Source organism: Bombyx mandarina, chromosome 03 (genome assembly GCF_030267445.1).
Source record: "Bombyx mandarina strain Sakado chromosome 03, ASM3026744v2".
Taxonomy (NCBI): domain Eukaryota; kingdom Metazoa; phylum Arthropoda; class Insecta; order Lepidoptera; family Bombycidae; genus Bombyx; species Bombyx mandarina.
The window spans coordinates 2,876,089-2,896,894 of NC_143210.1; the positions used below are offsets into that span (position 1 = coordinate 2,876,089).

Below are 20,806 nucleotides of genomic sequence, written 5' to 3' on the forward strand. Positions count from 1 at the left end.
CCGTCTTTGTTTTTGTCGTCTCCCACGCTTGAGGACCAATTGGTGACAAACAATTTTTTTTTATTGCCCTTTTAGACGGACGAGCAAACGACCCACTTGATGGTGAGTGGCTACCGTCGCCCATGGACTTCAGCAAAGCCATGGACAGAGCCAAGCCGCTGCCTACCGTTAAGTACTCTCCACAAGCCTCCTTTGAAGAAGGATATGTCATAGCGCTCGGGAAGCACCGTGGAGTGGAGCTCATTCCAAAGCCGGATGATACGTGGCAAAAAACATCTCTGGAAACGCACTGTGGATGAACGCAGTGGCTCCAGGTAGTATGGATATATACAGTATGGATAAATACACGTTTCCCGCCTAAAGTGTGTTAACAGTTCTAGCAGTGAGTATCTGTGAACACTCTACGTTGGAATTTTCATTAAAACTAACAGAAAAAAGTTACAACTTAAATAGGCAATGCTAAGCTCGCGACATGGTTGAGCGCACTGAGTGAAAACGTCCACACTTCAGGGTCCATCGATGCGGACAATACCCCTTCTACGAATCCAAGCATAGGCCAACTATTAGCATTTATTTAAGTTAGGGTATTTTAATTATAAAGTAACATAAAGATTATGAAAATTATGTACTATAAGCTAAAAAATCACATACTCCCCCCAGTGCTCCAATAGAGAAGCAAGGCTATACCGCAAGATGCGTCCAAGTGTTGAGGGGAAAACGCTAACGACCTATCATTTTAATCCACCCTAATGCCGCCGTCCTCGACGTGCTTGAAGCTTTTACCTTAACTCGGGTGGTGTACCGTTAACGACGTACAATTTTTAGCTACTCTAATGTCACACAGTCCTCGACACTGACTCAGGTAGGGTTTTCATGTTTGCTTCACGATTCCACGGCGACAAAGTTTTAATTGGATGCCTAGATTTCAGTGATAATGTATTGATTTGGCGTTGGTTGTAATCGCCATTATCGATTAGGATTTATTTGAAAGTGTTCTGAATTCTACTTGTCAACTCCTTTTACTTTTTACTTTTATTCATCGAGGGGTTTGAAAAAAGTAATCTGCCCTTTTCCTGATGGATTTTGACTTTTTCAATGGCGGCATTAATCAGGCCATTTGATACCTCTATTGAGTAGCTACGAATAAAAAAATGTAATCCGCCATTTCGCGGTCATCTTGGATTTCCAGTTATACTGAACATGTGTATTATAAATAATCGTATTGTCATGAATATTAAGGATGCTTATTAAAGATTCAGATCGATCGATCATTAGTATTGAGGTAGCATTTCAATTACTAGGGTTTGATCTACAAAACTCAGACAATACATATTACATAACGGCTGTCTCAATAAGAGTGCACAAGAGTTGTAATTCTATGTACTTTTCTTCCGTGCTAGTGACAGCTCTCAAATTTGACAGCTGTGATTGTTTCTGTTATTAAAAATGGAGCTCATCACAAAATGAAAAACGATTTATCATTGTGAAAACCAATTACAAAAGGGGGAAAAGTTGGCTGAGAGCGCTTGCAGCTTCGTAGAATTCGATAGAAAAATACGATAACGGAGTTCTTATGGTCTTAACTGGACGATATGGATCTTGACGCAATGTGGCTTCAGCAGGACGGTGACATCGGCTAAGCTGCGCTTGAAATAATTAATGTGTTTATTGCAGCGATTGTCAAACTATCATTCACAAAATGTCAACTTATCACCAAAATTAAATAAAGCAAATGATCTCAAACCAGGGCCATTGCTATATTTACTTAATCGTAACATGTCTACTTTACAATACAATAAAAATATCACACGAATTGAACAAGAAATACACCTTTTTTTTCACATAGTGAACTATTAAGATCGCTTAAAAAATCGAACGACTTCATAGGTTTCGTTTGGCAAGGACGTACGTAAGCTACCTTCTTTTTAAGACAAAATTTGAAAAACCCGTATTTTTTTTAACAATATCGTGTATCGAACGGAAAACCTTATGTTATTATGACTGTACATAAATTTCATCCGTAAATACAATTTTAAACAAAATAAAACAAACGAGATCATACTACAGATCCGACTTTGCATTTGGCGAGGGAAGGAAACTATTAATTTAATATGACGGTACACGAAAGTCGGTTGGATGAGGGCGGCACGAAATTACATCGAGACGCATTAATTAACACTGAAATTCGTGTTGCCATCTTGTCTTGCTTCTCAGAATTGAACTTTAGCAAGATCACAACTCAGCTAACAATTTCATAGTCTCATAAATAGCGTTTGACAAAAATTCTTATAACATTGTATTGTAATGAAAACTTCAATCGTATTTTTATCGCCATCGAAAGCATCCATTTACTATCCATCCGGTGGTATGCGGTTACCATCGCTTATGGACATCGGGAGCTCAGTCAAGTCGCTGCTTATTGAAGAGGCAACGGAAATTATATCAAAGGCATAACAAAATTTATGAGAACCCATGTTCTATGTTATGATTAATTCAAATTAATTCCATTCTTAAATACAGTTAGTCTAATCCTGTGTAAGGCAATCCTTTCACACATAAAACGACCAAGATCATCAGCTTATGACGATTGTATCAGAGAACGAACGCGTGCAAAACACACATAAATACGAGTTGACATTTCTATGAATAATGCTACGGTAATATAACTCGGGTGTTCGGGATGAATAACTACACATTCAGGACACGTATGGAGGCGTCTCCGTGCTACGTTTCTATCAGAATTTATGCCTATAAGGAAATGTTCAACAAAAACATTGGAGGCTGTTACCGTCTTAAGATGAGATGAAGAAGGGACCGCGACTATATGAGGCTCGAATCAGATAAAATGATATTTCATTTCCTTAATAAAACGAATTGGAAAACATTCGTCTTAATTTTTCCGATACATTTGGTATAAACAAAAAAACGTGAGAATATACAGGAAATCGATGAACGGAAGCTATGCATGTAACTAATCAAATTAAAAGCCAATTTAACGTGTGCATTGTAATTGACGTAACGATCAATGAACAAACGTTTTTTATAAATTTATGAATACTAGCGACTTAAATGCCGTATATTGACGGCAATATCAATTAACGCGCAAGCGGGCGGGAGGTATTAAATAAATGGCCTTTACAAACAAACGGAGTACCATTCGGGCGGAGCCACCTATTCAATTAACAGAATAGGATTCTGCATAGTCGTTTGTTCATAAAGTTAATTAAAATATCCCTAATTGCGAGAAGACAGCGAAGATTCGAAGGGTACAAGTGTACCACGGTGGGCGCCAACATCGTCCCGCAGTGTTTGTACTTTATTAGTCTAAGTTACCCGGTCTTTGTTTGCATACAAGTTTGGGATGTTTCCGTTTTATTTGCACACGGTTCCGAGTGTACGCTGAGTTAAGGTTTGTGCACATTCGTTTGTTTAGAACGAGCTAAATCGACGGTTAGATTGAGAATTTGATTACGAGATGTTTCGTATATATTTTGTATTTATTTCGTACGATTTTTTTTTCTACTTCTCATACTTCTAATCTGTTTTCATATTTATCTAAATTTGAATAGCAGGTGGTGAAAATTTAGAATAAATATAATAATAATTTTAAATAATTAAAATCACTGTAATCGTTCAAACCGGTGGTGCATTGTTCTTTATGTCTGTCTAGCACGAGGGATTCGTCAATTTTTTGCTGATTGCATGTTTGGGATGGAAGTGAAATACATGCGCTATTTCTTTCGGTGCACTTTGACGACAGCAAACGACTTTACTGGTAGGACCTCTTTTGAGTCCGTGCGGGTAGGTACCACCACCCCACCTATTTCTGCCGTGATGCAGTAATGCGTCTCGGTGTGAAGGGTAGGGAGAGCCGTTGTAACTATACTTGAGACCTTAGAACTTATATCTCAAGGTGGGTGGCGCATTTACGTTGTAGATGTCTATGGGCTCCACTAACCGCTTAACACCAGGTGGGCTGTGGGCTCGTCCACACATCTAAGCAATAAATTAAAAAATAAAAAAGCACACAACACGTGCCTCAACAAATATGCGGGTCGAATACTTAAATTTCACGCACAACAAAAACCTATGCTTAAAGCAATTTTTATACACTAAAATTGTTATGAGACAAGAAAGAAAAAAATTACAATATATACAAAGCCTTACTTACAAACAAATCTTGAGTAGATATCATTCTGCTATATTTGCATACGACTTTCAACAAACCAAGATGTTAGTTTATTTCCGCCAATTTGCTTCCAATTTGTAAAAAATGCAATATAATACATAATAATTTTTCCCCATTTAACATACAATAATGAACGAGCGAAATTACAGTTTCAAACACCTACTGGCTACATAGCTATTTTTATTAACTTTTTTTTGCTGTAGTCTCTTGCTGTAGATCCTTGTGTTGAAGTGGCTATCATCGGCTATTGTGCTGTTTCGTGACTAATATAAACAGAATAATGGAGGTGATGTGTAAGAAATCATAAATCACAAGCAATTTCGCTTTCATTCATATTTTCAAACTTGTTTCAAATCAGAAAAATTTAAATGTTTGATTGGATAAACCGTGTTCTTAAAATCGCTTATTTCTATGCCATTCTTTGTGGTTGGCTAAACCGGAACACAAAGGAATAAAAATAAAACTTGCAATTACCGGGTACACATTTAAAAACTTCCGCTTAATGAATTAGCCACGTGTCCAACAAAACATCACATATCATTGCATGGACGTAGCTAATTATATCGTAAATAAAATCTGTCCAAAGACACAATTGAAACTTCACTAAAGCAACATCGAAGAACCGAACAATAGCGGATAAAGAAACAAAGCCAACACAGAAACATTACCCAGAGAGTATCCCGAACGGACGTGACTGGCCGTCTACTGATCACGGACAACAGATATAGAGAGAAAAAAAAAATCCGAAATATCCGTCGTCGAAACGCCAATCTGAATATGGAAATGGCCGCAACCGGATTCGCAATGCGGGCAGATAAGGATTTTATGGCAAAAGTACGCCCGGCCGGGTAAACATACAGAATGTGCAGAATGGAACCGATAAGTGAACAATATATGAGGTGTACCCGGTACTATTGGCCAAAGAATAATATTGTGCAGATGCGCGGAATCAAGCCCAAGCTATAAGGAAAACATGTTTTAACGCGGTTTAACGAATTGGTTTTGAGGAAACTTTGGTGAACCGTATTCTACACATTTAATCTTTCGTTTCTTTTACAGTTTTCTCCCGAGTCACGTGACCCTTTTCACTAACGGTATTATGACGTCACCGTTCTTGAACTTCGTGCTCGTGGCGAAAACACATAATAGCCGATTCAATTCATTACGACAAAGGTTCCTCTAATTTCACCACAAAGACACTTAAGAATAAATTATGTATTTGACACGAAAATATTCATTTATGCAAATGCCGCCGCACGGAGAGCAAATTTCAAATTTACCGAGAGACGAATGGAAGAAATTTCCCTTTTCACAATTTGTTATGATAATGATTTCTGAAAATATTATTTTGGTAAACATGAAATCGACCGTTGTTTGTTTATTATTGGTCTGGCCAGCCAAGTTCACGGTGTTGCTAATGTTGAAAGTCTACCAGAATCTACACATCAGGTACAGTGAATCCCGCCTCTCTCCTTAAGCCACGAGATCAGTTACATCGTTCAAATCACACCAGTCCACTGAGTTTCTTCTCCACCGTATCAGTGGGTCGTGATTCCAGATTGGGTAGATTCTGGGAAGCACTGCTCTTGGCTAGGGCTAGTGTTAGCAAATTCTCTTAGGTTCAGGCCGTGAGCTCACCTATCCGTCCGCAATAAGCAGGAATAGCTCTTTAGGCTACTAGCGAACAGGTAGAAAATAAAAATAGCACTGCATAACCACGTCATTACGGATCCTCCCAATCCATTATCGGTACTTTTAGGTACCTCAAACACCGGTCACCGTCCTCGCCGAACCGGTCGCTTGCGACGAAGGGTTCGACGAGTAAATTGACCCATAGACACAGCCCACTGAGTTTCTCGCCGGATCTTCTCGGTGGGTCGCGTTTCCGATCCGGTGGTAGATTCAGCGAAGCACTGTTCTTGCTAGAGTCAGCGTTAGCAACACTTTCGGTTTGAGCGCCGTTAGCTCACCTACCAGCTCGGTGAATCTAGAATAACCCCTCGAGGTTATTAGAATAGGTAGGAAAAAAAACTGCTTAACGACACTATTTTAGAACAACGGCAATTTTATTTTAGATATTTGAGGGTTATTCATTTGTAATTTTAATTTTACAACTACCTTCTGACTATATCTGCAAGCAACCATTTGTGTACAGAGTTTATTCTATTATAATAATCCAATCAGATTTATCGCATTGCTTTTCAATTGTTACTTAGTTTCGAGTGGGTTGTGAACTCGTTACATTCAAAACATCCGCTTTATTCATAGATACATTCTTATTGTCAGTGGCAGTTTTAGATCTTTTTACAAATTTGACGCTAGAAGATCCTTCATGATGCATTATATAGAAGAGTCATTAACATTTCAAATGGCTACTATACTTCCTACACCCACAGTATTAGTGCATTCACTGTTTTCGCTTATCTACGTACTTTCTGCTGCTCGTTTCCCCCTTTTTCTCTATTTGGTAGCTTTGATGCTAATTGAGGCGTTTAGTGGTCACGGATGCGTATCAATCGAACGTTCTGGGCTGAGTGCAAGGCGTGCAGGATTATTCCAGCCCATGCAACAGAGACTTCGGTCTAAAGCCGACATACATGGCGATATTCACGATGTGGTAACTAGTTACACTTTTTTTATTGCTTAGACGGGTGGCCGAGCTCACAGCCCACCTGGTGTTAAGTGGTTACTGGGGCCCATAGACATCTACAACGTAAATGCGCCATCCACCTTGAGATATAAGTTCTAAGGTCTCAGCATAGTTATAGTGCCGACATCCGGCCTATTTTTGAGCGCGAAGCGTTAACCTTTGAAGGTTAGAACAGATGTCATATAGTTGAGACTTCGAACTCATGTTAAAGGGGAGTGGTGGTAGGCTTAACGTTGAGATCCTCTCATCTCCAGTAATGAGTTAATCCCGGGAGTTCAAATCAGTTATTATTTCAAATATTATGTACGTATTGACTTCATTTAATTTTAAGAATTTCGTGATTAGTACTGCCCTCTATTGAGCAATTACCTTAACCATTTAGAAACAATATGGCAAGTTCAAATAAATTTGTTATATTATTAAATATTACTATTACGACAGTTTTTAAGCGAACATAAGTATTATAAACAAAAATTTTAATTGCTTACTGTGTTTTTTAAGCCAAAGATATCCTACTAACTGATTTAATCATTTGTATTATATTACTAACGCCATCTTCCGACTCTGATACACATTAATTACTGGAGATTCGAAAAAGACATTGCTTTGTTAATTCGAGGATACACGTACATACTTATAGTTCAACTAGCGACCCGCTCTCACTTCGCTTCGCTTCGCTTCGGAAACTGTAATTTATTATTGATTTCTCCACTATTCAATGGATGTTATTATACATATAAACCTTCCTCTTCAATCACTCTATCTATTAAAAAAAACCGCTTCAAAATCCGTTGCGTAGTTTTAAAGATTTAAGCATACATAGGGACAGAGAAAGCGACTTTGTTTTATACTATGTAGTGATGGGAGCAAGAACATAGCAGGACTGTTCTTTACCTACACTATGATTCCTATGTTTTACAGTGTATGAGCCAACGCAAAGCAACATATTGTATTCTAAATCCACAAAAAAAGTGCGTATACACCTTAAATATATTATTATTGCGATTTTTATTTCACATCTGACACATAAATCACTGGAATGTCGCCTTAACAAACAAAAGTGTACGAACAGATCTGGATCGATTTTGACAAAGTTTATTGTGATTTAAAAAAAAAAGGAACTGGTAAATGTTTTCTACTTATGTCTTCACAAAATGAGATGATTCCGCACCAAGATAACGGTGGACCTAACAATGAAATCGCCTTTTCTCAGATTTCAGTAAGTACGTTTCTTACTTGAAATAAATGAGAGGTGTGCTCCAATTGGAGCGTTTCAAAGCAACGGAACATTCTCGAGTCAATGAGGCGTCTACGCCCTGGCCCGTAAAGGTTCAAACTTCCAACACGAGAGCGATATGCTCTCAAACTATGACAGCTCTTATTCCCACTTAGCAAACATTAGATTTATTAACCTTAACATAAAGGCCACTGAAACTGATGGGCACCCTATAGAACAATAACCGGTGTAATGACTAATAACGGTCATAAACATTTTACGATATCAATTACAAAAAAAACTTTAAGCTGAGCCTTCATGGAAGCTGATAATACAGCCTCTCAGACTGTACTCGAGTGCCTGGAACTATTTTCTGGGCTTGACTAGTAGCGTCATTCTATAACCCCAAAAAAAGGTTTTGGAGAATTGGTCCCCAATCTAATTTTTCTATTGTATTAATTGTAAAGTATTAACATACCATGTACAGTGAGTTCGGAGTCTCGGTTCAACTCGTACAGCCTCAGTGACTCATCCAGCTCTAGCTGTGTTGATATTGTGCAGGGATCACCTTCTTCATCCACCCATTTCATTGTAAACACCTATTTATAATGGTAATTATGACAAAAACTATTGTACCAATTCTAAATTTATTTAGTTAATTAAATCTCTATAAATTGTATTTCTACAAAAGTTTAAGTTTTAGATTGATATGATGAATTACAGTAGGTCTATTGTATCACAATGTCAGTGCTATGTATTGTTTTTTTTTTTCTCTGTTATATTCGTAATGTATCTTAGCCATACTATAGTAGAATTATTTTGTCCGTGCAGTTTGGGTCATAAAAATCGGAGCGGTGAAGCGAGTATTTCGCTCTCTCTTCCACTCACGAGCCTTATGGACGGGCATAGTGATGCGCATTATTGTTGTCGATAAGCTAACGATATATAGGGTTACCTGAAATTCGATACATTCCCTTGGAGGGGTCAAAGTAGAGCTTATTTGCAATAGATTTTGTCATTATGGACCCTAGCCGATAGTGATTACTTTTTGAGATATTCAAGTTTTTGTACTTTTATTTTTAAATACCGATTTTAGGCAAAAAAAAAAATGCTCCTAAGTGAATGTCCCAGTTTGATCCTATTTTTAAACATGATATCATATCTAACATCTCCACACTTCCTCCAAATAACAATAAGCCGTAGTAACACTCTTAAACTTTATGTTATGAACGTAAACTCGCTAGAGTTCAATAGATTTTTTTTTTAAAGCCACTTCATATTGAATTTGCTTAAAAATATGGTATGGAACGTGTCGTACAAATTTCTAAAATAATTGCCCTATTTCATTAGCTGTTCAAAATGGTACGAAATATTATAGTAGTTTTTAAAATCAAAAAATTATTAGGCAAGAAACATACAGAACATCAGTAGTTTTTGGATACGTAAACTTTTTTAAACGTATTTTTCGCATTCCGCCTTCTAAGAGAATCTGGAAGCTTTCACACAAGACGAAGTAATTCTGGTAGACCTCGCATCTACGCTCCTGAAGATGAAGAAGAAATTCTCGCGCAGTTTGAAGAGGATCCTACTGTGTCTACTATGGGGATGGGAATAATCGATGACAGCCTCATCGGATCCTACTTTTTACCCCAAAATTTTAATGGCGAAACGTATGAATATTTTCTTCGTGATGATTTCACATCATTGCTGCTTGATGTGCTACTTACATTGAGAAAGGAGATGATTTTCCAGCATGACGGCTGCCCAGCCCATTTCCGCCGAGGAGTACGAGATTTGCTCGATCGAAATTATCCCCAGCGTTGGTTTGGTCGAGGAGGACCAATCAATACCTTGGCCGGCAAGGTGTCCTGATTTGACACCTTGAGACTTTTACCTTTGGGGCCACATTAAAGAGCTTGTTTACCGAGCTAACAGCACAATAAATAATGTTGAAGAGCTCATGCAAAAATTTTTAAGCGCAGTGCAACAAATAAAAGAAACTTTAACAGCCCGTGTTACTAAGACCGAAAACGGAAGAGACTACCGTAATGAGAGAAAGATCCGTGGCTCCCATTTTTAGCAGGATTTGTAATTTTATATTTTGAATAAATAATGGGAAGATTCAGCCGATTTTCATTTCTTTCCCATTAAAAAAGTTTACGTATCCAAAAACTACTGATGTTCTGTATGTTTCTTTCTAGCAAATAACTTTTTGATTTTAACAACTACTGTAATATTTCGTACCATTTTGAACAGCTAATGAAATAGGACAATTATTTTAATAATTTGTACGACACGTTCCATACAATATTTTTAATCAAATTCAATATGAAGTTGCTTTTAAATATTTTTTTCTATTGAACTCTAGCAAGTTTATGTTCATAACATAAAGTTTAAGAGTTTTACTACAGCTTATTGTTGTTTGGAGGAAGTGTGGAGATGTTAGATATCAGATCATATTTAAAAATAGGATCAAACTGGGACATTCACTTCGGAGCTTTTTTTTTTTCTTCCTAAAATCGGTATTTAAAAATAAAAGCACAAAAATTTGAATATCTCAAAAAGTAATCACTATCGGCTAGGGTCCATAATGACAAAATCTATTGCAAATTAGCTCTACTTTGACCCCTCCAAGGGAATGTATCGAATTTCAGGTAACCCTGTATAACGTATAAGCTAACAATATATAAAATATAACGTATTTAGTTTTTTCATTATGTGGGTTAGTGATAAAAATGAAAGAAAAAATCACTAATCGAACACTTACACCACATATCGCCGCACGAAGTTAACGAGAACAGCAAAAATTAACACTTTGTATCTTTTCGGGATCTATTCTCATTTCAGTGAAAATTTTTAACACATTGTTGATAATAACGCATGCTTGTGCTGGTATGTTTTTGCCAACAAGCAAAATATTTGAATAAATTCTGCCGTTTTGGTACAAAACAAAGGAGAAGCCATTGTGTCACTAAAGAAATTCAGAGAGGGAATGCACAAAATCACATTTCTCTTCGACATATGTACTATAATTTGTAGGTAGGTACAACGAATGACTCATAACATAACAATGTCTCACCACCCTTCATATACCACCCCACCGCCATGTACCTGCCTTCGATGACTCATTTGTTTTAAGTGACATGGCATTGCGCCAGCGCAACATGCTCACCGCCCTAGCCAGGCTATGTTTTATAACCCAAACTGCACAGACAAAATAATTATACTATAGGAGATAACACAACAGATTATGTTTAACGAAGCACTGCTACTATAGCATGTGTACTGCAGACATCAGAATGTGAACTCCACTACTCATAACTTTGGGTTGAAGTCCCAATGTTATTCAAAAAAATATAATTTATTTATTATAATTATTTACCTGATCTGGAGCAAAACGGCAAGTAGCCACCATCTCATGTGTAAACTCCTCAAAGGTTATGTTATGGTTGATGTATGTAATCATCACATCTCCATTGTAGACAGTTTTCACTCGTACATCATTTACATGGTTATCCTGATTCACAAGTTGTGTCGGCATCATGACAGATTTATGGGCACCAAATATGTAGTAAATGAAACTGGAATAATAATTGGATAGTTAATAATAAAGGCAATTTAGAGAACAATACAACAAAGGCATAGTTTTAAAAAGTAAAACTTTTTTTTAAATAAGAATGAGATCTGATTGAAATTTATTTTGCCAACCCTCATTTAATTTAATATTAGTAAGCTCAGTATGTTAGATATTACTTTCGGGATAAACTTTGGCCTGCATTGTCTATATTTAATACCTCATGGACAAATACCTGTACACAGCAGTGAGTTCTAAAAATTTATATACATTTCCAAGCTTTAAATAATATTAAGTAATAACAAAATTCATAAAATCGATTCATTGGTTTTTGTGTGAAAACAGATATTTTAAAATTAGTTATACGAAAAATGTATTAAATGATTCCAACAAATACTTCTATAACCATCGCATGTCTAATGTCACCAAAACATTTGGTAGATTGAAGGGCACGAAAACAAAATTTGTAATTGAAATTTGTCATAAAAATGACATGCGTTTATATATCAACAAGACTTTAAAGTTAGTTTTGACAGCTTTCCATGAAAATTGCAGCACAAACTCTGTTAACCAGAGAATGATTAATAAGAATAGTAACCATTTCATTGAGATATTATTTATTTATTTTATGTACCTACGTTTTATTTTCATGAGCACTCTCATTGCACTTAATTTTATTTTAGAATGTTTCTATTATTATTCATTTATTTATTCATTTCTTTCAATGCATTTGCATTTGCAAATGCAAAATACGACAATCAGTTTCTTGAGGTTCTTTTTTAGGAATGTTTTGATTACATTACCTATTTAAATCATTCATAAAATTCTATTGTGCCTTTCCGAACAATCATTGTGGAATAAGCTTTAAATTTAAATAAAATGTAGTTATGCAGTCCACCTGTAGGGCTTCAACACCCTTCCACATAACTCAGTAGATCAAATTAAATTTAGTGACTTCAGTAATAAAAATTGAGTGAGTTTAATTAATGCTCGCCATTTATGTAAACTGAACTCACTTCCTGTTTAGGTTCACATAATAGCACCTTCAGATCTTGTCTAACATTCCCATATAATGATTCATTTATATTAACTATTTATTGTGTACACAAACATACCTTTTACGTTAATGATGATTATTTAAAAAATAATAATAAACTGTTGCACTCAAAAGAACACAATCCCATTGATAAAAGTAATCAAAAACTTAATTCGCTTTATCCAACACGATTTAAAGTAATAACAACAATTTACAAAAGTTTGACACACAGCTACACATACGTTTGTCATTCATTTTATTACATTCTTTTTTTTTAGGAATTTTATGACCTGGTAACTAAGACTTTTAAGTCATGACTTATTTTAATTTATATTCTTATTTTTATGAAAAATGATAATATGGAGTGAAATGAAATGAAGATGAACAATTTGAGACATTAATCAACTCGGTTAAAATTAAATGATATAAAATGAGATGATATGGGATGAATAATAGTCTCAGCAAAATGGTGGTCATTTACTGAGATTTTTTCAGTGGACTTAGTGAAGGATCCCGAGAAGTTACGTTCAGCGGCTTTGATTCATTTTCCTACATTTGTGCACTTTCACAGATGTTAAACAGTTAATAAACCACCATTATTACACATTTAAACCCGAAGAAACACTAAATAGACAAAATAAAACAAATCACACAACCTCACTCCTCGCGTTCCCGCCAAAAAAGTCCTGGTGAGCATCTTTGTCATGCCAAGCCATAGATTATACATTTAACTATAATATACATAAACTATGTATAGACTTTTTGGCGGTAATTCAAGAAGCAAAGTTGTGTGAATTCTTTTACTTTGTTAATGTAGTGTTTATTCAGTCCTAAATGTGTATTAATGGTTGCTTATTAACTGTTTAATATCTGAAAAAATGCATAAATTTGAGAAAATGAAACAAGATCTCTGGAAAAAGTTTCTCAATAAATAACCACTACGTTTTTGAGACTGTTTTTTAATCCAATATCATCTCGTTTGATTTAGGTTTACTCCAATTGATTAATGTTCCAAATTAATCAACTTCATGGTAGTTTTCCAATTACAGAGCATAATGCGACTCAGTGGCACACAATGCCGAATTATGCTGAAGCTTAATTGGAACGTGAATTAGTTTTCAAATGCATCAGCAGGGCGCACTGTTGTTCAGTGTTGAAAAAATAATATTTACGGAGCTAGCAACCTCATTAATGTATAAATAATGTGGTAAACAATAATAATTTGTTGAAAACTATTTACGGTTATTTTAAGTAATTTGGATTTGGATTATTTCATTAACATTTTTTTTCGTTTTGAGTATTTTTTTTAAATGAGTTCTAAGAAAATTATGTATATACTTTTTAATTGAATCATCTTATCCAGATGACAGTGACAACGATGATTTATCGAGTGCTCCGAGTTTAAATCAATCAATTATTTCATTATCAAGTGATATATTTATTAAAAATATATATGATAATGAAACAGATGAGTTATTTGAGCCATTTATAAAATTTCTGATGACAGGCAGTACTTTTGAGAGTGCTCGATTGTGCGAAGCGTTGCTGTAGTTGGAACATTAAACGTTGAGCATTATGCTGCTTAATGCACTCTAGTGCTGTTATTGGAAAACTACCCATGATCCCTAGGTGGGATGAAAGGCTGTTTAAGCGAAATTTTTGCAACGTTACACGAGAGCCATTTAATGTTTAAAATTTGAAAAAAATATCATAAAAAAATCTCTTCAGCTATTTGAATGTGGTAAACTTAATTGAAGCTCAATTAAAAACATCGATATGTTGTTATGATACAAAATAAAATGCACCTTTAATTATAAAAATAAATGTCGCGTATTAATTGAAATGTCGCTTAAACTAAATAGCTACTCACCATTCGATATGGAGCGAAATGAAATGCTTTATATTATTTTTATAAAACAGAATATGCAAAAGATTAGGTTAAATGACTTTAAAATGATTAACTTAATCCCTTCGCCTTTCCAGTGGAAAAATATAACTACCACTACATAAGCAGGTACTTTACTAAACTTCAAGTGTCAAATTACGTCAAGTTATCATTTTCGGGTTGGGACTTTTAAAACTTGTAGTTATTAATTTAATGAAATAATTATACTACTTTGGTTATTTTGTTATTAATTGTTAATCCGAATAAGAAAACTGCAAGATGGTAAGTTGTCTTTCCAGTTCCAGTGACCTGGTATATATCGTAACAAGCTATTTGTTGTGATGACTAATGCAAGGAAATTAAGAAGTATTTATACTAAAATCGTGCATATATATTTTGTTACAGAGTGACCAACAAATGGATTGTGCACTGGACTTGATGCGGAGGCTGCCCCCTCAGCAGATCGAAAAGAATTTAACAGATTTGATAGACCTCGTTCCGAGTATGTGTGACGACCTATTATCATCAGTAGATCAGCCTCTAAAGATTGCTCAGGATCGTAGCAACGGGAAAGACTATTTATTATGCGATTACAATCGCGACGGTGACTCATATAGGTCTCCTTGGTCGAATACTTACGACCCACCATTAGATGATGGCTCCATGCCCTCTGAACGCTTGAGAAAACTAGAAATAGATGCCAACCTCGCCTTTGATCAATATCGAGAGATGTACTTTGAAGGTGGCGTCAGCTCAGTCTACCTATGGGATATGGATCATGGATTTGCAGGTGAGCACTCTTAATTTAGTCTCTGTAAATTAAAGACATGTATTAGAACAGTAAATTCCAGGGTGGCTATGCAATACAGAAAAGTAATAATAGTATTTTTATTGCTTTAGGGGGCAGCTAAAGAAGACTAGTAGAACAGAAACCAGCAATTTTTAGTTCTTTTATATTAATCTGTTTGTTTGTTGAAGCACTTCTCTGGATTTTCTGAATGGATTTTCACTTTGCTTTCATATGTAGACAGATATTAATTTAGAGATCAATAAAGAGTTTCATAAAATTTAATTTTGCTAGAAAGCTATTGTTAATTTTAAATACTTTTATTATTTACTTTTATACTCTTTGATGTTAAAAGTTCTATAGCAAATATCATTAACAGTATGAAAGTAACTGTCTATATGTTATGTTTTCATCTCTAAGTCAGTGCAAATTTTTACAAAATTCTGTGGAAATAGTTTGATCTCTAAGAATAAATATAAGCCATCTTTCATTTTACCACTGGGTATGGATCTCTATAAAGTGTAAAAACTACTTTTAAATAAAGAGTAAATAATATTAATTTGGTAATATACTTTTATATATATTTTATATAATTTTATACTTTTAGTTAAATAATCTCTCACATAAAACATTAGTCTTCATGTTTAATTGCATCATCTTTTTCATCCATTATTTTCATTGACACTCTATTTTAATTCTTTTACTATAAAATACTAATCTATTCACTAATATTTCACTACTTAGTCCACCTTTAAATATTTAAAAATAACAATTTCAAATACAAGAATAAATAAAACAATTTCAGGAGTAATATTAATCAAGAAAGCTGGAGATGGTTCCCAAAAGATCAAAGGATGCTGGGATTCAATCCACGTAGTGGAGGTGATCGAGAAGAGTTCAGGACGCAATGCTCACTACAAGTTGACCTCGACTGCAATGTTGTGGCTTCAGACTAATAAAGAAAGCAGCGGCACTATGAACCTTGGCGGCAGTTTGACTAGACAGGTAAATTTTGTTTTATTTTATACGCACAAAGTTTAATAATATTGTGCAGGAGTTCTATTTTTATATTTACCCAACAACAACAATGCAATTGCAGCCTCACAATTGCATTTTGGTACTGCATCCCCAAATCTTAATAAAATTATAATGCCATCATCATCACTATCATTCTCCTGCCCTTCTCCCAGCGACCTGGGGATGGCGCAACATGTTTTCTCCTTCCATACTCCTCTATCATCAACAATTTCTTCTTTACTCCCCTCTTACACATAATATAATCTTTCACTCAATCCATTCAATTTTTTTATTCTATCTCTCCCTCTAAAGCCTTGCACATTCATAGTTAAAACTCTCTTAACAATCTCATTGTCATTTCGTCTTATTACATGTCCATACCATTCCAAACACACACTTCTTAACTTCTCTGTCCCATGTTCCTCTTTCAGACTTCCTCTATCATATTCATTCTGTATTCTATCCATTCTAGTTAGTCTAAAATTATAATACCATATTAGTAATACTTTTAATATTATAGATTACCTTTTGAATTTCAGGCAGAACAAGACTCGACAGTAAGTGATGTCACTCCGCACATTGCAAATATTGGGCGCATGGTGGAAGACATGGAAAATAAGATCAGAAACACACTTAACGACATTTATTTTGGTATCCATTTTTCCTTTTAAATTACTTTATATTTAACAGACAAGTTATTGCCACTTTCAAATTTGAAATTCATTCTCCGTTGCACTATTTCCCTATTGCACTATTTCTATGTCGTTACTTCTCGTAAGATTTTTCTCCACCTGTTTCTTTTTCTGGTGGTGTGGAGGGCGTTGGGAAATGTCGGACCATGGGCAGGGCGGATCTGGTCGGCCCAACGTATTAAGCCTCTCGAGGTTGCTTCCATTCTTCTTTGCACTGTGACCGAAGTAGTCAAGGACTCTGCGAAGACTGCGACTCTTTGAAGTCGTCGTGGCCTAAAGGATAAGACGTCCGATGCATTCGTATCTAGCGATGCACCGGTGCTTGAATCCCGCAGGCGGTTACCAATTTTTCTAATGAAATATGTACTTACAAATGTTCACGATCGACTTCCACGGTGAAAGAATAACATCGTGTAATAAAAACCAAATCCGCAAAATCGTTATTACTGGTGGTAGGACATCATGTGTGTCCGCACGGGTAGGTACCATCACCCTGCCTATTTCTGCCGTGAAGCAGTAGTGCGTTTCGGCTTGAAGGGTGGGGCAGCCGTTGTAGCTATACTGAGACCTTATAACTTATATCTCAAAGTGGGTGGTGCATTTACGTTGTAAATGTCTATGGGATCCAGTAACTACTTAACACCAGGTGGGCTGTGGCTTGTCCACCCATCTAAGCAATAAATAAAAAAAGACACTGAAGGTGATGATTTTGTTTTGTAGGTAAAACAAAAGATATAGTGAGCGGGCTGAGGTCAGTGATCCCGGCGGACGTGGCGCGCCGCACCGCCGCGCTGCAGCACGACCTCGCGCTCGCCCTGCAGCGCCGCCACGTGCAGCGCGACGACTGAGCGCGCCGCCCCCGCCCCCCGCTCGGCACACGTGAGTGCGGACACCGACCGCAGACTTTAGAACGAACAGACTTACAATTTAACCTAAAAAAGCAACCCCAATTAAAACCCCTAGAATTAAAATTATTATCCCAACTAAAATTATTAATAAATCAAAAATATACATTACTATCTATATAAATTAATTTTATATATAAATTAATTATAAAATAAATTAATTTTATATATAAATTAATTATAAAATAAATTAATTTATATATAAATTAATTTATATATAAATTGACTTCTAAAACCAATACATTTATTCTGCCAAAATAGTTTATAAATTAAATATATAAATCAATTCTTAACTTAAATAAAACTTAATAAAATTCAACATAATTCAATATAATTGCAATATTTATTCCTTTCGTACTAAAATATTATAAATATTAAAAGATAGAAACAAACTTGGTCCACCATGATGGTTTCTATGGTTGTCTGGAAGAGATCGCTCTTAGCGATAAGACCGCCTATTGTACTTTTTTATTTATTTAATGTTTCGCATTGTTTAATCCTTTTTTTTGTGTACAATAAAGAATACTCTCTCTTTCTCTCTTCCAATTTTTCGATATTCAAATTTTCTTGCGAAAGCGCAGTCGATTGAGATATCGGCCTCAAGGGTATAAGTTCCGACGACCGCTGCATTACTGTATCACGGTAGAAATAGGCAGGGTGGTACCTACCCGTGCGGGCCCACAAGCTCTACCGTCAGTAAAACTGTCACTCGCAGTCACTTGTCACAATTTGACAACAATTACACATATCGAGGGGTGAAAGGTCATTTGGTTTAGGCGACATTTTTGCAACTGTACAGGAAGCTATATATAAGGCTTACATTTTTGAAAAATATAAAAAAAAATCTTCAGCTATTTCAATGGCGTTCGAATTCTTCTTAATTGAAATTTGATTAAAAATATCGTCTTTTGATGCTAATAATGGAAATTCGAAATGTCGCTTATATACATTTATGTTATAATAGTCTTGCAACCCTCGATATGTTTTTTTGTTTAAATTTCAACTTTAATGATAAATTAATTTATAAAAATTATTTAGAAAATTACATTACGCACTATGAACACACAATATAATATGGGAATAACCGCAATTTTTCTGCTAATTTTTTATGTATAATATGTAAAATAATACATGACATACAGCCCGTAGTTGAGATGTTTCATTGTTAAATTACTGTCCTTTTTGTACTGACTTCTAGTGTCATATAATACGGTTTCGCAAAACACGAAACTTTGTAGGAACGTATCTACCGTGTAATATTTTTTTTCCGGCCTAAGCTGATAGCCTTGAGAGGCTATTTCAGCTTCACCCTAACGTTTGTAGGTGAGCTCACGGGGCTAAAACCGGAGAGTTGCTAACACTGACCCTAGCAAGAGCAGTGCTTCGCAGAATCTACCACCGGATCGGAAACGCGACCCACTGAGAAGATCCGGCGAGAAACTCAGTGGGCTGTGTCTATGGGTACCGTGTTATAGGCGAGTTACCCGTATTTATATTTCGCGTAAAAAATTACAGATGAGGTGGAGACGTTCGGTGATGTAACGAAGATAGAAGTGTTGCAAGAGGATAAACAGTGAAACGAACCTCACGTGTGAGAACTTATGAACATTAATTCCCCCGGTATATATGTCTCGTTAGTGTGTAAATGTAGATTTTAAATATGGCCGTTTATGGTGCTTTAACAGTCTTCAGAATTACGTTTGTTAAATTAATAAATATATACATACTTACAAAGAGAACAATTTCGATGATTTATAAACTTCAATAGTGGCCATTTTGGCGTTATTCAGTTAATTAAAAATACATTGGAATTCTCTCTCTCTCTTTCTCTCTTTCGTTTTAAGTGTACCTACCTACTTTAATTTTTTTTTTTAAATTGTCAAAATTCAAAGAAATTTCTTGTTAATGTATAGAGAATAATGTAAACTTAAGTAATTCGCTTAATAAAATTATGTATAATGATTGAATTGTTCAATGCTTTATGCCTTAAAATAAAAATATATATTAATAAGAAGCAAGTGATTGAAGTTTTAATTCTTCTTAATTTCGCAGATTGAAACTTGACTAATAACTAAATTTTCTGCCTAAATTTTAAATATTTTTTAAGGACTACATATGATTGACTCATCGATAACTGCGAATAGTCTAAATTTAGAAAAAAACCTTAGTACGTGTTCGATTTAAAAAAAAAATAGTGTAAAAAAATTTTTTTGTAAAAATAGAGTACATAATGCGCTATGTAAACCTAATTAGTACTTGAAGAGTAATTTTTTGTCTTTTAGTTAATGTAGGGTAAGGTTTAAAAAGATAAAATTAACATTGTAATTTAATTTTAGCAATTTGGAGGAGAATGTGTTCAGGTTTAAAGCAATTTCTGTTTTTGATAATTTTTGAATAAAATTAGTAAACAGACTTGGAAACCAAGTGCATTTTATCAACCTACCCAGATAAAAAAAAACACGTGTGGCACTCGGGGACTGCCGCGGTAAAGCTATTGCATAGCATTTCTTATCAACAGCAATTATAATTAAACAAAGGCGGAGTGAGGGGTGTTAGGTTTTTTTTCGTTACGGAATTTCTTGCTTTGGTCGCCGCGCTCAAAGCCCGCGATAAAAGCTATGCATGCAATAGCTTAAAAAAAACACATAATTTTGCACGTCCCACATAGTACGATCCACCCTAGTGCCATAGGTATAGATCATAGATTTAGTTCTCATATTGTGTATAATCTATGCATTGGGTTCTACTATGGAAATCGGAAAAGATTCGGAATATCTTAATTACGAAACAAATGTGTTACAGCGCTGGCTCGCTGCCTTTTTTGTATTAAATTGTGGATTTCCGTATTCTACTAT

General features: G+C 35.3%; 2 protein-coding genes across 2 annotated transcripts in view; one reads left to right on the forward strand and one right to left on the reverse strand.

The window, feature by feature from the left end:
- The window catches only part of aPKC (protein kinase C iota type), a 227,409-nt gene extending 214,057 nt beyond the window's left edge, over window positions 1-13,352 (reverse strand). Inside the window, exons 1-3 of the mRNA XM_089736632.1 lie at window positions 12,745-13,352; window positions 11,438-11,636; window positions 8,534-8,654 (exon numbers count right to left, since the gene is read on the reverse strand). Coding sequence (XP_089592758.1) covers window positions 8,534-8,654; window positions 11,438-11,599 — 283 coding nt within the window. The 5' untranslated portion in view covers window positions 11,600-11,636; window positions 12,745-13,352. The remainder of the gene's footprint in view (window positions 1-8,533; window positions 8,655-11,437; window positions 11,637-12,744) is intronic.
- Window positions 13,353-14,673: 1,321 nt separating this feature from the next.
- Window positions 14,674-19,969, forward strand: cpb (F-actin-capping protein subunit beta). The gene is made up of 6 exons (XM_028186406.2): window positions 14,674-14,832; window positions 14,956-15,340; window positions 16,143-16,342; window positions 16,894-17,005; window positions 17,767-17,925; window positions 19,467-19,969. The coding sequence occupies exons 1-5, from the start codon at window positions 14,830-14,832 to the stop codon at window positions 17,892-17,894; spliced, it is 828 nt and encodes a 275-aa protein (XP_028042207.1). The 5' UTR covers window positions 14,674-14,829; the 3' UTR covers window positions 17,895-17,925; window positions 19,467-19,969.
- Window positions 19,970-20,806: the final 837 nt, after the last annotated feature.

What these genes read in the sequence shown, in the direction of transcription:
- cpb (XM_028186406.2), top strand. An exon ending in TATGGATCATGGATTTGCAG is followed by an intron (nt 15,341 to 16,142) that starts GTGAGCACTCTT and finishes AAACAATTTCAG; the next exon opens with GAGTAATATTAATCAAGAAA. An exon ending in ACTTAACGACATTTATTTTG is followed by an intron (nt 17,006 to 17,766) that starts GTATCCATTTTT and finishes TTTGTTTTGTAG; the next exon opens with GTAAAACAAAAGATATAGTG.